The 14894-nt window shown below is 51.4% G+C and overlaps 1 protein-coding gene across 1 annotated transcript; it reads right to left on the reverse strand.

The window, feature by feature from the left end:
• Positions 1-741: 741 nt before the first annotated feature.
• Positions 742-4475, reverse strand: LOC121540915 (cap-specific mRNA (nucleoside-2'-O-)-methyltransferase 2-like). The gene is made up of 3 exons (XM_041850059.1): positions 4344-4475; positions 2773-4037; positions 742-2487 (listed from the first exon to the last, which is right to left on the reverse strand). The coding sequence occupies exons 2-3, from the start codon at positions 4018-4020 to the stop codon at positions 1417-1419; spliced, it is 2319 nt and encodes a 772-aa protein (XP_041705993.1). The 5' UTR covers positions 4021-4037; positions 4344-4475; the 3' UTR covers positions 742-1416.
• Between the last annotated feature and the right edge of the window lie 10419 nt (positions 4476-14894).

The following is a 14894-nucleotide window of genomic DNA, read 5'->3' on the forward strand; positions in this document are numbered from 1 at the left end:
ATCTCCATAGACAAACATTGGCAGTAGAATGGCCTTACTGAAGAGCTCAGTGACTTTCAACGTGGCACCGTCATAGGATGCAACCTTTCCAACAAGTCAGTTCGTCAAATTTTTGCCCTGCTAGCACTGCCCCGGTCAACTGTAAGTGCTGTTATTGTGAAGTGGAAATGTCTAGGAGCAACAACGGCTCAGCCGCGAAGTGGTAGGCCACACAAGCTCACAGAACAGGACCAGGAGAACGCTGCCTGCCCCAATGCATAGTGCCAATTGTAACGTTTGGTGGAGGAGGAATAATGGTCTGGGGCTGTTTTTCATGGTTCGGGCTAGGCCCCTTAGTTCCAGTGAAGGGAAATAACGCTACAGCATACAATGACATCCTAGACAATTCTGTGCTTCCAGCTTTGTGGCATCAGTTTGGGGAAGGCCCTTTCCTGTTTCAGCCTGACAATGCCCACGTGCACAAAGCAAGGTCCATACAGAAATGGTTTGTCGAGATCGGTGTGGAAGAACTTGACTAGCCTGCACAGAGCCCCTGACCTCAACCCCATCGAACACCTTTGGGATGAATTGGAACGGTGACTGATGTTGGCCTAATTGCCCAACATCAGTGACCGACCTCACAAATGCTCGTGGCTGAATGGAAGCCAGTCCCTGCAGCAATGTTCCAACATCTAGTGGAAAGCCTTCCCAGAAGAGTGGAGGCTGATATAGCAACAAAAGGGGAACCAACTCCATATTAATGGCCATGATTTTAAAATGAGATGTTCGACAAGCAGGTGTCCACATACTTTTGGTCATATAGTGTATTTAGTCACTTCTGGTTAGACAGTTTCAGGAAAATGACACAAAAATACTTTTTAACTCTTAACAAACTGCATGATAATTTATTTATTTTTAATAGTGAAACTATTACAAATGTATTTTTTACTTCAAATAACTTGAATTAGCAGTACAGGAATCATTGTGCTGTCCTAAAAAGACATTAGTTCAGAGACCCAGGGAAATGTGACCAAATGTTGTCCTAATTTGAACAGATTAATTGTTCAAAAAGGTCAGTTAGGCCTTCAATGTCTGATCAATGTCTGATCATCACAGCACCAATCAAAATATATCAAATAGATTTCCTTTACCGCATTGCTTGCCTCTAATTTTTCATCAAAACAGGGAACAAATAATAATAAATAATGAAAGTTGCAAGGTCTGAAAACACCCCGTTCCCACTTCTGTGATACAGATCTGAAGGGACCGGATGGGATTAAGTTTAGGGGGAGCTTCCACCATATTGCTTCCACCCATCCACTTCCTTCAGATCTGTCAACTCTGATGGGGTAGGGGCTAGAGAAATGATCTAGTCAATGCTTGTTTTCGGACAAGGCTATGTTACGATACACCCGAGAGCCCCTCTGTTGAACCCAGCTAAGCCTGCATGAGCAGGTGCAGCCGTTGACGGGCGATGGCAGAGTTCATGGTCCACAGGAACTCTGCCAGCTTTCCTTTGAGCAGCTCCTCCATGGGAACAAACTGCAGTAGCTGTCTCTGGCCACCAAGAGGCAGACTGTCAGTGTCCTCCTCCTCCCTGGCCAGGCAGCCCATACGCTCCTGCAGGTCACTGAGGTGGGGAAGGAGTCGAGCGGCAGCCTCTGGACAGAACCCCACACATACCAGCACCGCCCCCGCAGCACCTGGAGGAGAAGGACACCTGAAGGTGACGGAGCGGAAGGACAGGTGGAGGCAAAGGACGGTTGCCGCGGTTACGCGGGTGAAGGCGGAGAGGAGGGGCAGGATGAGGGCGTTGCCGGGTCCCATGCGGTGCAGGGAGAGCAGGACGCAGTCCAGCAGGTCTCTCTGATACTGCGGCTCCCCGTCATGCAGAGTAGTGCGCCCCGTAGGTGGGAACGACGGCTCCGAACAGAACTCCAGCACCAACCCCCCAGCCTGCTCCTCACAATCCCCCCACCACGACGCTCTGCCAAAGACTAGGCACTTTCTGTTTCCCTCGCCATTGCAGGGAGTGATGTCACATAGGGCTGCCACCTCTGAGAGGATGGAGGAGGTACCAACCATTGGGCAGGAGCTACAGGGAGGGACCAGAGTCCAGGCAGCTGACCCGTCCATGCCTGAGCCTAGGGAAGCCTGCTCCAAGGCTTCATTGAGGTGGTTCAACAGACCCCCATCACAGAATGGTGAGTTCCTGACTGCAGGGAGGGCCGCCCCCACTACCACAAACCAGGTGTCCATGTGGCATTCTTCCAGCGGCCCTGCCAGCACACAGCCTGCCCCCGTGTCCTCGGGGCAGTGCCCTTCCACCCAGGCAGCATAGCGGCCCTTCCCAACACGCTCCTTCCAGCCCAGGGCCTGCAGCTCCCTCCGCTGGTTAAAGGAGCCCATCTGATTCTTCTGGCCCAGGGGCCTCCGACCCATAACGCTGCAACACGCTGGGGCCACTGTGTTACGAGACAACCAGTGGGCCCGTGGCAGAGAACTCACCTACACACAGGAACAGGAAAGCCTGGCTTGAAAATTGTTATGCAGAACTTTGTATTTGTATTAAACAATTTACTGATACTAAATGAAAGATCCACACAAGAAAAATCCAGGATATGGCCATCTGTCACTGAATATCTCATATTATACTCATCAATAATTATTCTGAAATTGTAGATCATTATCCTAGCACTTTATATAATGTCTAACTATGGTCAAAGGGCATCAGCAAACTTTTATCAAGCTATAGGCTTCGCTATCTACTTTAATTAACTTTGCCACTCTTACCTGGAAGCGCTGCAGGTAGTCCTGAGCAGTGCAGTCCCTGATGTATTCCAGTCGTTGCTTCTGCTTCTCATTCAGGCCCTCAAACAATCTCAGGTTTTCCCCAATCGTCCCTGTCTGCAGGGCATGGAAGTAGGAGCACGCCTGCTCATGTTGCGCCAGGAACGACTGTGGGAGGAGCCGGCTGGGGAACAGGGCCTCACGGGCAGCCAGGTCCGGCCCGTAGTGACGGATCAGCTTAGACAGCAGGGGCCTCACAGCCTCCTTACCATTGTAGTGCAGACAGACAACGTACACCTCAGAGTTCCCTGCCTTGCTGGTGGCCGGTTTGAAGACGCTGACGGAGCAGAAGCAGCAGTTTAACAGGTAGAGCAGGCAGACGGAGGAGTGCTCATACATAGTAAACATCTTCAGTACAAACGAGCCGCCTGGGCCCAGAAGGAAGAGTGCGGCCGCAGCCTCGCAGTAGTGCAGCGACGCCACCAGGGCCTCCTGCTCATCAGGGCTCCCCTGGCAGTCAAAGCTCCCGTCCGCCGTCACCACGTCAATTCTGCGCATGTTACCCACAAAGCCCTGCAGCTCCAGCAGGTGCCTCTGGCTCATGATGTCTCCTGTGTTGTCTGAGCCAAAGAACCACCAGGGCAGCGTGTTGGCGATGAGGCGGTCGTCTGTGATGGTGGTGCCGCCTCCGTTGGCCTCGTGGTAGGGATTGAGTGTGTTGGCTGCCCAACTCCAGTCACAGTAGCGCGTGTGCTCGCTGGTTTTGAGGTAGTGGTTCAGAGCGGTGATGAAGGCCCCTGGAGCCTCACACAGGTGAACAGTGTTCAGCTCACCGCTCTCCAACGCCTCCTCTGGCAGAAGGTTGAAGGTGCCCAGGATCTCATAGAACTTGCACCAGGCCTGAGTGCAGATCTCGGCATTGGCGGCAGCTCGCACAGTAGCAATGACCTTCCCAGCACGGTTTGTGGAATTGGTATGCTGGTGCCAGACTTCCAGATCCTTATCGCTAAGTCGGTTCTTCACCTCATTTAGAGACGTCTTCAGGGTCTGCAGGAGGACGTGTTCCTGGGCTGGGTGTCTCAGTGCTTCACTGGGGTCTGGGATATACCACTCCCCATTGGCCGGTTTGACGTATGTCCTGACTTTATTGAAGAGTTCTCTGACCTCTGCAACCACTTCCGGGTCAAAGGCCTCCACATCGGTGGGCTGCTGCCTGCCAGCTTTCCTCCTCGCTCCCCGGCCCCAACTCATCCTCTCCACCGGACGCCCTGAAGCAAAAACAACAGGGAGGGAGCTCCGCTGAGACAACAACCAATTTGTGATTTGATGACATCCAATGCTATACAATGCATGCGTGCCCTGCTTACACTGCATAATGTAGATTATATCAGGAAAATGTATACAATGCATGCGTGCCCTGCTTACACTGCATAATATAGATTATATCAGGAAAATGTATTTTATTTACACTCGTATTTGTTAACTTTTTTACAGTAGCTAGCTACCTTGCTTGTTTACTGTACAAGCACTTCCATAATAGGTACGTTACACGTTTACAACCTTACGGTCGTTACCTTTTGTTTGTAACTTAAAAGTTTCCCGCCGGTCATAATGCTAACTTTGTTCCATGGTCGTAAACTACACAACTCAGATTCCTGAGCACCGCAGCTCGTTGAGAAGAGTAAGAACTTTACGTGCTTTCACGTCAGTCTCCAATAACACCAGAAAAAGTCGCTAGTCGCTTTATTGAAAATGTGTCGCTAGAGGGGTCTGAAAAGTTGGCAACACTGGCTGTGTTTGGTTTGTTCCAAGAGTGAGACAGATGTGATTTCCCCTCCCAACAATGAGGCTTCTTCGGTGAGGTTTAACGGCAGTTGGCGTCCATTATGTTGCATTACTGCCCCCAACTGGACAATAGATCCATTACACTTTAGGATACAGAATGGGAAAGGGGAACCAGATGTAAAAAAAAACATGTTTTATTACCCTACCAACAAACCCTATACTCATTAAAACCCATCACCTTATTCCACTACTTTAACCCTATCTGATCCTACCCCAGGCCAACAGCCTAAGAGGAGGGGACACTACCACTCAACACATGATGTAACTCTTCAGGAAGTTGAATCTCATACCCCCAAGTACTTCTCTGCAGCTGCCACCACAACATCTATTTTCTGTGACTTACATTTCATCTCTGCGGTACAATTGACAACCATTGCTATGAACGCTAAGAAGCCAACCTTACTGAAACATACTATCACTCATTGCCCTATTCCTGGCACAGATCTACTATTCACAGGGAACCTCTCAGCATCCTTCACCCTTGATCCACCCTACTCCTTGATCCACCCTCCTCTACTTTCTTCAATGCCTCAGCATACGACACCTTCTGCACTACTCTAACCCTGGCCACCTCAACTTGCCTCTCTCACACCGGACAACTCCGATCCCCAGCAACATGAGGTGCTGCTGCTGATTCTTCTTCTTTGGGGGTTCTTCTTCTTTAGGATTGGGTTGGCGGATCACATCCATCTTAAAGTTGCATAAACTGCCACCTGCCACCAGTCACGGCCTACCTACATTACATTCTCTTCATTACTCCTGTTCCAAAAATTTTTTTTACAATTGCACCACCAACTAACCTTACACCTATATACCACTATTTCATAAAAATATAAATCAGCACCCCATTAACTCTTCTGCAGTAAAATCTCATACACCCAGGTACTTCTCTGCAGTTGCCACCTATACTCATTAAAAACCCACTACACCATTCCACTACTTTTACCATATATTCTCCTTCCCATGCCAACAGCCTGGGAGGACAGGACACCACCCCTCAACACACCCTGTAACTCTTCTGAAGTTAAATCTCATATACCCAAAAAATTTATATACCCACAAATCTACTACTCACTGGGATCCTCTCAGGATCCTTCACCCTTGACCCATCCTCCTCCACTTTCTTCACTGCCTCAGCATATGACACCCTCTGCACTACTCTGACTCTAGCCACCTCAACCTGCCTCTCTTGAACTGGACACTTCTGATCCCCAGCAACATGAGCACCCCCACAATTGACACACACAACTTTATCCACCGAAACTTCACAATCCTCTGTCCCATGCCCTCCTGCACACTTACCACATCTTGGAATCTCCCTCCTACACACTGCTGCAACATGACCATAAACGTTACACCTGAAACAGCGCAGTGGATTCTGCACAAAAGCTCTAACAGGATATATCCTGACATTACTTTGTCTGGTAGAGACTCTGACTCAAAACTCAAAAGGACTGACAATGACTCCTCTGTTTCACCATGCTCCCCACCGGGTCTGCGTCGCACCAAACGGCAGGCATCACAAACACCAGGAATTTTCTAGTTCAATTGCTCCACCTCCACATTTAACGCTACCACAGAAATCACTCCTTTCAATGGTGCCCTATTCCTAACAGCAAAGGAAGAAACAGACCTTGACCCAAGTTCGTGACACGAAACGCCTTCTCCCTCTGGTCATAAGTAACACAAACAAATATCATAAGTCCACTACAGGTTACCTTTAATTGATTTAGGCTTCTTCTTCTGGATTGGGTTGGCGGATCGCAGCTGACTTTTAAGGTGCATACACCGCCACCTACTGTACTGGAGAGTGAGGCCAGTCACAGCCTAACTACATAAAATTATCTTCCTTAGTCCTGTTCCTCTAAGAAAGTGAAATAGAGCCCTAGACACCACTTCCCTCCCCCCACTACACATTTACATTTACCTCATTTAGCAGACGCTCTTATCCAGAGCGACCTACAAATTGGTGCATTCACCTTATAGCCAGTGGGATAACCACTTTACAATGTTTTTTTTTTTTTTTTTTTGGGGGGTAAGGGGGGTAGAATGATTACTTTATCCTATCCCAGGTATTCCTTAAAGAGGTGGGGTTTCAAGTGTTTCTAGAAGGTGGTGAGTGACTCCGCTGTCCTGGCGTCGTGAGGGAGCTTGTTCCACCATTGGGGTGCCAGAGCAGCGAACAGTTTTGACTGGGCTGAGCGGGAACTGTGCTTCCGCAGAGGTAGTGGAGCCAGCAGGCCAGAGGTGGATGAACGCAATGCCCTCGTTTGGGCGTAGGGACTGATCAGAGCCTGAAGGTACGGAGGTGCCGTTCCCCTCACAGCTCCGTAGGCAAGCACCATGGTCTTGTAGCAGATGCGAGCTTCAACTGGAAGCCAGTGGAGTGTGCGGAGGAGTGGGGTGACGTGAGAGAACTTGGGAAGGTTGAACACCAGACGGGCTGCGGCATTCTGGATGAGTTGTAGGGGTTTAATGGCTCAGGCAGGGAGCCCAGCCAACAGCGAGTTGCAGTAATCCAGACGGGAGATGACAAGTGCCTGGATTAGGACCTGTGCCGCTTCCTGTGTAAGGCAGGATCGTACTCTCAGAATGTTGTAGAACATGAACCTACAGGATCGGGTCACCGCCTTGATGTTAGCGGAGAACGACAAGGTGTTGTCCAGGGTCACCCCAAGGCTCTTCGCACTCTGGGAGGAGGACACAATGGAGTTGTCAACCGTGATGGCGAGATCATGGAACGGGCAGTCCTTCCCCGGGAGGAAGAGCAACTCCGTCTTGCCAAGGTTCAGCTTGAGGTGGTGATCCGTCATCCACACTGATATGTCTGCCAGACATGCAGAGATGCGATTCGCCACCTGGTTATCAGCCGAACCCCAACACCGTCCAGCCTCTCTAACCCTTTCACACAATCTCTCCCTATCTACGTCATACAATTCCCAAAATATCAACACATGCTCCACCGTTTCCTCCACTAAACAGTCATCACATAGACCTGTTTCATGTCTCCCTCTCATCCACAATGTGGCATTCAAACCTGTGCCCAAACCGTAGTCTACTCCACACAACTTCCTCTTTCACACATCCCATACTCCCCACCTCTTCCTTTACTGACCGTTGCACGCGATAAAATTGCCTCCCCTTACTACTAGCATCCCACTTCCTTTGCCAAGAATCAAGCCCTTTTGCCCGGATCAAGGACTTGACTTCCCTGTGGCCCAGCGGGACCTGAATATCTACCCCCTCTCTCCTCACAGCACTCTTAGCCACCACATCGGTCTTCTCATTACCCTCCACACCCACATGGGGGGGAACGCAGCAAAAGCTTACCAACGCTCCCATCCTCTCCAATCCCATTAACAGCACCATCCTCTCCACAAATAAGTCTCCCCTATCCGACCTGCCCGTCTTCACACTACTCAACACTGCAGCCGAATCAGAGCAGATCATTTATCTGAGTGGTTTCACCTCTTCCACCCATTTCAAACCTATAATCAAGGCCATCAACTCAGCTGCATACACTGACACACAATCAGTTAACTGCTTAAATACTCTAACATTGTTGTTCTTCTTCTTTAAATATGTATTGGCGGATCGCAACCGTGAGGTGCATACACCGCCACTTACTGTACTGGAGTGTGAGGCCATTCAAGGCCTCCCTATTAATCAATTCCTCTTATCTAGCTCTGTGTTTCCACCTACTATTCTGGAGGGTGAGTTCATTACACTTCATAGAAAAATTGCAATACCAACTAACTTTACACCCATTAACCCCACCCCAGTTATCACTCCTTTCAACAGCGCCCTGCTCCTGGGAGCAAAGCAAGTCACAGTACTTGTCCCTAGGCACTTGGTACGAAGCGTCCATTCCCTCTGTGTGGTAGAAAAGCTAAAAATCATCATGAGTCCTCTTCAAGATACTTTCGCCAACTCAACAGTCCCAAACCTCTTCTCCACCCAACCTAACACCACATATGGATCTACCAGAAGGCAAGGATCCATTCTTTCTAAAAAATCTCAGTCACACTGGGCCAGAATCATCTTTGTCATCATCAGGACAAGGCTCAATCTCGGCAGTCTTCACCGCATCTGCCACCACAGGTAATTCATCCTCACTCATGTCAGGTGTAGAGGTAGATGTTGCCTTCTTCCACCTTTTACTTTCCTGTTTTCCTGCCATGCTGAACATACTTTCATTGACCTCCACGCTCTGCCGCCTTATGCTGTCTCTTTTCCCCGCCAACAAGACTGACAGACTTTCTTATTTTTCTCCATTCAGCCAGCGGGTAAGGCGCCGGGCACCAACAAAACCAGGAATTCTCTTCAGGTATTCAATGTTAACATCCATCGTCACCCCTGAGATGACTCCTTTAACGGGCGCTCTGCTCTGAAGTTCAAAGCACGATACTTATGTTGTATGGATTATTTTGAGGCTTACTGCAATCTTCCTCTGTTCTTCAGAAACACAATTAATCAGAATAATAGCACTTCTGGTCACTTTGATAGATTCCTCTTTTCCCAGCGCATGCTTCAACATCTTCGACACCTCAAATTGGACGCCCAGGTATGCATCCTTAATCAACAAACGCATCCCAACAAGAAACAAATCATTATCCGACATACACGAAGATCTATCCTCCACTCCAACTTTAGATAATTTCCTTTTTGCTCCATTCTTTGACACTACTGTTGTCCATTCTGCTTCACCAACTTTGCTCGATTCAACCCCGGCATCCACTTCCGCCATCTTCCTCCAAATCGACCGCTTCCCACTTTAGGGCTCTTCTTCCCCCATCCTAGTCGTCCTCCCATTATTAGGCTATATATAAGCTTACATCTTATCACTCTTTTGCTTTTCCACCAGATCTATCTGGATTTTGTGCATTTTATAACAAATCAATCCAGTCTGTGAACCTCATCCAGACAAACACCCACACAAAACCAATGGTTTGCTACATAACATTTTGAAAAGATTGGATGATGATGACCTTAGGCTGCCTGGTTGGCAATGGGCAGTGCTTGACTTTGTCTGAAATAGGTGCCGGTACTATTTTTGGGACCGGTACTGTTTGTATTTAGGTGCTGGAACTCTGCAATAGATTTAAGCCAATATTTAAGGTGTAGGAACTCAAGAAGTAGAACATTTGAGGTGCCAGTACAGTTCATGTGAGCTTGGGCCGAAGTCAAGCACTGGCAATGGGGCCATTTGTCAAGGCTGATGTGGATGCGGTGTTGGAGTCAGGCGCAGGACACAGAAGCTTAGTCGCAACGACTTTAATGGTCAGAAGGCAATACCCAAAAATAACATGCCTCTAACACAGGAGGCGAGCGATTACGCTAAGTGCATAAAATACGAAATACTCGAGAACACAATAACGATACACCACACGGACAGGCGTACAACAACACACAACTGCAAACAAAACCAAAGGAAACTTATAGGTGACATAATCAATACATAATACGAGACAGGTGCACCAACAAGACAAAACCAAACAAACACAGAGAACATCAAACGGTAGCAGCTAGTACTCCGGGGACGACGAACGCCGAAGCCTGCCCGAACAAGGAGGAGGAGCAGCCTCGGCGGAATTCGTGACATTACCCCCCCCTTGACGCGCGGCTCCAGCCGTGCGCCGACCCCGGCCTCGGGGACGGCCAGGAGGACGTGGAGCAGGGCGCGTAGGATGACTCCGGTGGAACTCGGTCAGGAGGGATGGATCTAGAATGTCCCTCCTAGGCACCCAGCACCGTTCCTCCGGACCGTACCCCTCCCACTCCACGAGATATTGTAGACCCCCCATCCGACGTCTCGAATCCACGATGGACCGGACTGAGTACGCCGGAGCCCCCACGATGTTCAGTGGGGGCGGAGGGGTCTCTCTTATCTCACACTCCTGGAGTGGACCAGCTACCACCGGCCTGAGAAGAGACACATGGTACGAGGGGTTAATGTGATAATCATTAGGCAGTTGTAACTTGTAACACACCTCGTTCAATCTCCTCAGGACTTTAAATGGCCCCACAAACCGCCGGCCAAGGTTCCGGCAGGGCAGGAGAAGGGGAAGGTTTCGAGTCGAGAGCCAGACTCGATCTCCAGGGGCGTATACTGGACCCTCACTGCGGTGGAGATCGGCGCTCGTCTTCTGCCTGCGGATGGCCCGCTGCAGATGTACGTGTGCAGCGTTCCACGTCTCCTCCGAGCGCCGAAACCACTCATCCACCGCAGGAGCCTCGATCTGGCTCAGATGCCATGGTGCCAGAACCGGCTGATACCCCAACACGCACTGGAAAGGGGTTAGGTTAGTAGAGGAGTGGCGAAGAGAGTTCTGAGCCATCTCTGCCCAGGGGATATACCCCGACCACTCCTCCTGCCGGCCCTGGCAATATGATCTCAGAAACCTACCCACATCCTGGTTCACTCTCTCCACCTGCCCATTACTCTCCGGGTGGTAACCCGAGGTAAGGCTAACCGAGACCCCCAAGCGTTCCATGAACGCCCTCCAGACTCTAGAGGTGAATTGGGGACCCCGATCAGACACTATATCCTCGGGAACCCCGTAGTGCCGGAAGACGTGGGTGAACAAAGCCTCAGCGGTCTGTAGGGCAGTAGGGAGACCCGGCATGGGAATGAGACGACAGGCCTTAGAGAACCGATCCACAACGACCAGAATAGTGGTATTCCCCTGAGAGGGGGGAAAGTCCGTGACAAAGTCCACCGAGAGGTGAGACCACGGCCGTTGTGGAACGGGCAGGGGTTGTAACTTCCCCCTGGGCAGGTGTCTAGGCGCCTTACACTGAGCGCACACCGAGCAGGAGGAGACATAAACCCTCACGTCCCTAGCCAATGTTGGCCACCAGTACTTAACACTAAGGCAGTGCACTGTCCGGCCAATACCTGGATGTCCAGAGGAGGGTGACGTATGAGCCCAATAAATGAGACGATCACGGACCTCGAGCGGCACTTACGTCCGACCCACTGGACACTCTGGGGGAGTAGGGTCGGTGCGTAACGCCCGCTCAATTTCCGCATCGACCTCCCATACCACCGGTGCCACCAGACAAGACTCCGGCAGTATGGGAGTGGGCTCAATGGACCTCTCCTCTGTGTCATACCGCCGGGGCAGGGCGTCTGCCTTACCGTTCTGGGACCCTGGGATGTAAGTGATCTTAAAAACGAACCGGGTCAGAAACATGTTCCACCTAGCCTGACGAGGGTTCAATCTCCTAGCTGTACTCCAGGTTACGATGGTCAGTCAGAATGAGAAAAGGGTGTTGAGCCCCCTCAAGCCAATGCCTCCACACCTTTAGGGCTTGAACCACGGCTAACAGCTCCCTGTCCCCTACGTCATAATTACGTTCCGCCGGGCTGAGCTTTTTAGAATAAAAAGCGCAGGGACGGAGTTTAGGAGGCGTGCCGGAGCGTTGCGACAGTACTGCCCCAATACCGGCCTCTGACGCGTCCACCTCTACCTGGAACGCTAAAGCGGGGTCCGGGTGCGCCAGCACCGAGCCGAAGTGAACAGGTCCTTCAGTTTACAAAACGCCCTGTCCGCTTCAGCCGACCACTGCAAATGCACGGGCCCCCTTCAGCAGGGAAGTAATGGAAGCTGCCACCTGTCCAAAACCCCGGATAAACCTCCGGTAGTAATTGGCAAAACCCAAAAACTGCTGCACCTCTTTAACAGTGGTTGGGGTTTGCCAGTTACGCACGGCTGACACTACGGTCAATCTCCATCTTCACCCCTGACGCTGACAACCGATGACCCAAGAAGGAGATGGACTCCTGGAAAAACAGACATTTCTCTGCCTTGACATACAAGTCATGCTCCAACAGCCTACCCAACACTCGGCGCACCAGGGCTACATGCTCAGCTCGTGTAGCAGAGTACACTAGGATGTCGTCAATGTACACTCACCACTCCCTGCCCATGCAGGTCCCGGAAGATCTCGTCCACAAATGATTGGAAGACTGAAGGAGCATTCATTAACCCGTATGGCATGACAAGATACTCATAATGACCTGAGGTGGTACTAAATGCCGTCTTCCATTCATCTCCCTCCCTAATGCGCACTAAGTTATAAGCACTCCTGAGATCCAGTTTTGTGAAGAAACGCGCTCCGGCGTAATGATTCAGTCATACTCGCAATCAGAGGGAAGAGGGTACCTGTATTTCACAGTGATCTGATTGAGACTACGGTAATCAATACACGGGCGCAACCCTCCATCCTTCTTCTTCACAAAAAGAAACTTGAGGGACGCAGGGGAAGTGGAGGGCCGTATGTATCCTTGTCTCAGGGACTCAGCTATGTATGTCTCTATAGCCGCCGTCTCCTCTTGAGACAGAGGATACACATGGCTCCGCGGGAGTGCCGCACCTGTCTGGAGGTTTATCGCACAATCTCCCTGTCTATGAGGTGGCAATCGCGTCGCCCTCGTCTTGCTGAACACCAGTGCCAAATCCTCATACTCAGGGGGAATGTGCATTGCGGGCACTTGATTCGGACTCTCCACCGTGGTCGCCCCAACGGAAACACCTAAACATCGCCCAACACACTGGCCAGACGATTCCTTGAGAGCCCTCTGTTGCCACGAAATGGTGGGGTCATGGGTCTGATTAACCAAGGAAGCCCCCAGCACCACGGGATATGCAGGGGAGTCAATTAGATACAACTGAATAATCTCCTCATGACCCCCCTCGTCTTCATCTTTAGTGGCGCTGTGACCTCCCTAATCAACCCAGATCCCAACCGGCTATCTAGGGCATGGACAGGAAAGGGTGCATCAACGGGCAGGAGGGGAATCCTAACTCAGAACAAAATTTCCGATCAATAAAATTCCCAGCTGCGCCTGGATCGACTAGCGCCTTATGCTGGGAATGAGATGCAACCTGAGGAAATACCACAGGTATACACAAGTGAACAACAGAGAGCTCTGGGTGAGTGGGGCGCCTACTCACCTGAAATGACTCCCCAGTGCGCGACCTGTTGCCCCGATTCCCTGGAGACCCTCCCCAGCACCTAGCCGCAGTGTGTCCTCCACGGCCCAGCTGGTGCAGGGGACGGCCCCCCTCGGGTTCTCTCTCCTTCTCTCTCTAGCGCCAGCACCCCGAGCTCCATAGGGCTCGGCTCAGATGTGCTGGGGGGAGTGGGCGGCCCCAACTCGGGGCGTCCCGCGGGTGGCCAGCAGGGTATCCAGACGGATGGACATGTCCACTAGCTGGTCGAAGGCCGAGGTTGGTATCCCTGCAGGCCAGCTCTCGGCCGGAACGTCCTCACGCAGGCTACACCGATAGTGGTCGATGAGGCCCTCTCATTTCCACCCCGCATCCGCCGAGAGTCCGAAATCCAGGGCGAACTCCTGTGCGCTCCTCTTCCCCCTGTCGGAGGTGGAACAGACGGCTCCCCGCCGCTTAACCCTCAGGAGGGTGATCGAAAACAGCCCTGGGCGGCGGGAGAACTCGCGTAGCTGATGGTGGCGGCGTCTATTCCCTCCATTCGGCGTTGGCCCTCCAACGCCTTGCCGGAGAGACAGGTGATGAGGGCGGAAACGCTCTCGTATCCCGAGGGCGCCGGGGTATGGTGGCCAGGTAGAGTTCCACCTGGAAGGGAGGAACCCCTGACACCCGGCTGCGGTGCCATCATACGCCCTCGGGAGCGAGAGCCGAATCCCACTGGATTCCGGAGCTGGTCTGGTGGGGCTGGCCGATGGTGGTGGTAATGTAGGAAGAGGTGTGGGCACGCCTCCCCTTTCCCATCGGCGCAGGGTGTTCATCACCTCCTGCATGGCGGAGCCGAGTTGCTGGATCCTGGCGTCCTGACAGCTGACCCGATCCTCCAGCGACTCGGTCGGCGCCGCTGCTCCTGCTGACTCCATAGTAGGGTGTGTTGTTCTGTCAAGGCTGATGTGGATGCGGTGTTGGAGTCAGGCGCAGGACACAGAAGCTTAGTCGCAACGACTTTAATGGTCAAAAGGGAATACCCCAAAATAACGTGCCTCTAACACAGGAGGCGAGCGATTACGCTAACAGTGCGTAAAATACTAAATACTCGAGAACACAATAACGATACACCACACGGACAGGCGTACAACAACACACAACTGCAAACAAAACCAAAGGAAACTTATAGGTGACATAATCAATACATAATACGAGACAGGTGCACCAACAAGACAAAACCAATCAAACATAGAGAATATCAAACGGTAGCAGCTAGTACTCCGGGGACGACGAAAGCCGAAGCCTGCCCGAACAAGGAGGAGGAGCAGCCTCGGCGCA

Source organism: Coregonus clupeaformis, unplaced genomic scaffold (assembly GCF_020615455.1).
Source record: "Coregonus clupeaformis isolate EN_2021a unplaced genomic scaffold, ASM2061545v1 scaf3645, whole genome shotgun sequence".
NCBI lineage: Eukaryota > Metazoa > Chordata > Actinopteri > Salmoniformes > Salmonidae > Coregonus > Coregonus clupeaformis.

Excerpts from the sequence above, each read along its gene's own strand:
- LOC121540915 (XM_041850059.1), bottom strand. The coding sequence starts at position 4,020 with ATGAGTTGGGGCCGGGGAGCGAGGAGGAAAGCTGGCAGGCAGCAGCCC. Across the intron at positions 2,488-2,772 it reads ACTACCTGCAGCGCTTCCAG|GTGAGTTCTCTGCCACGGGC; the intron begins GTAAGAGTGGCA and ends TCCTGTGTGTAG.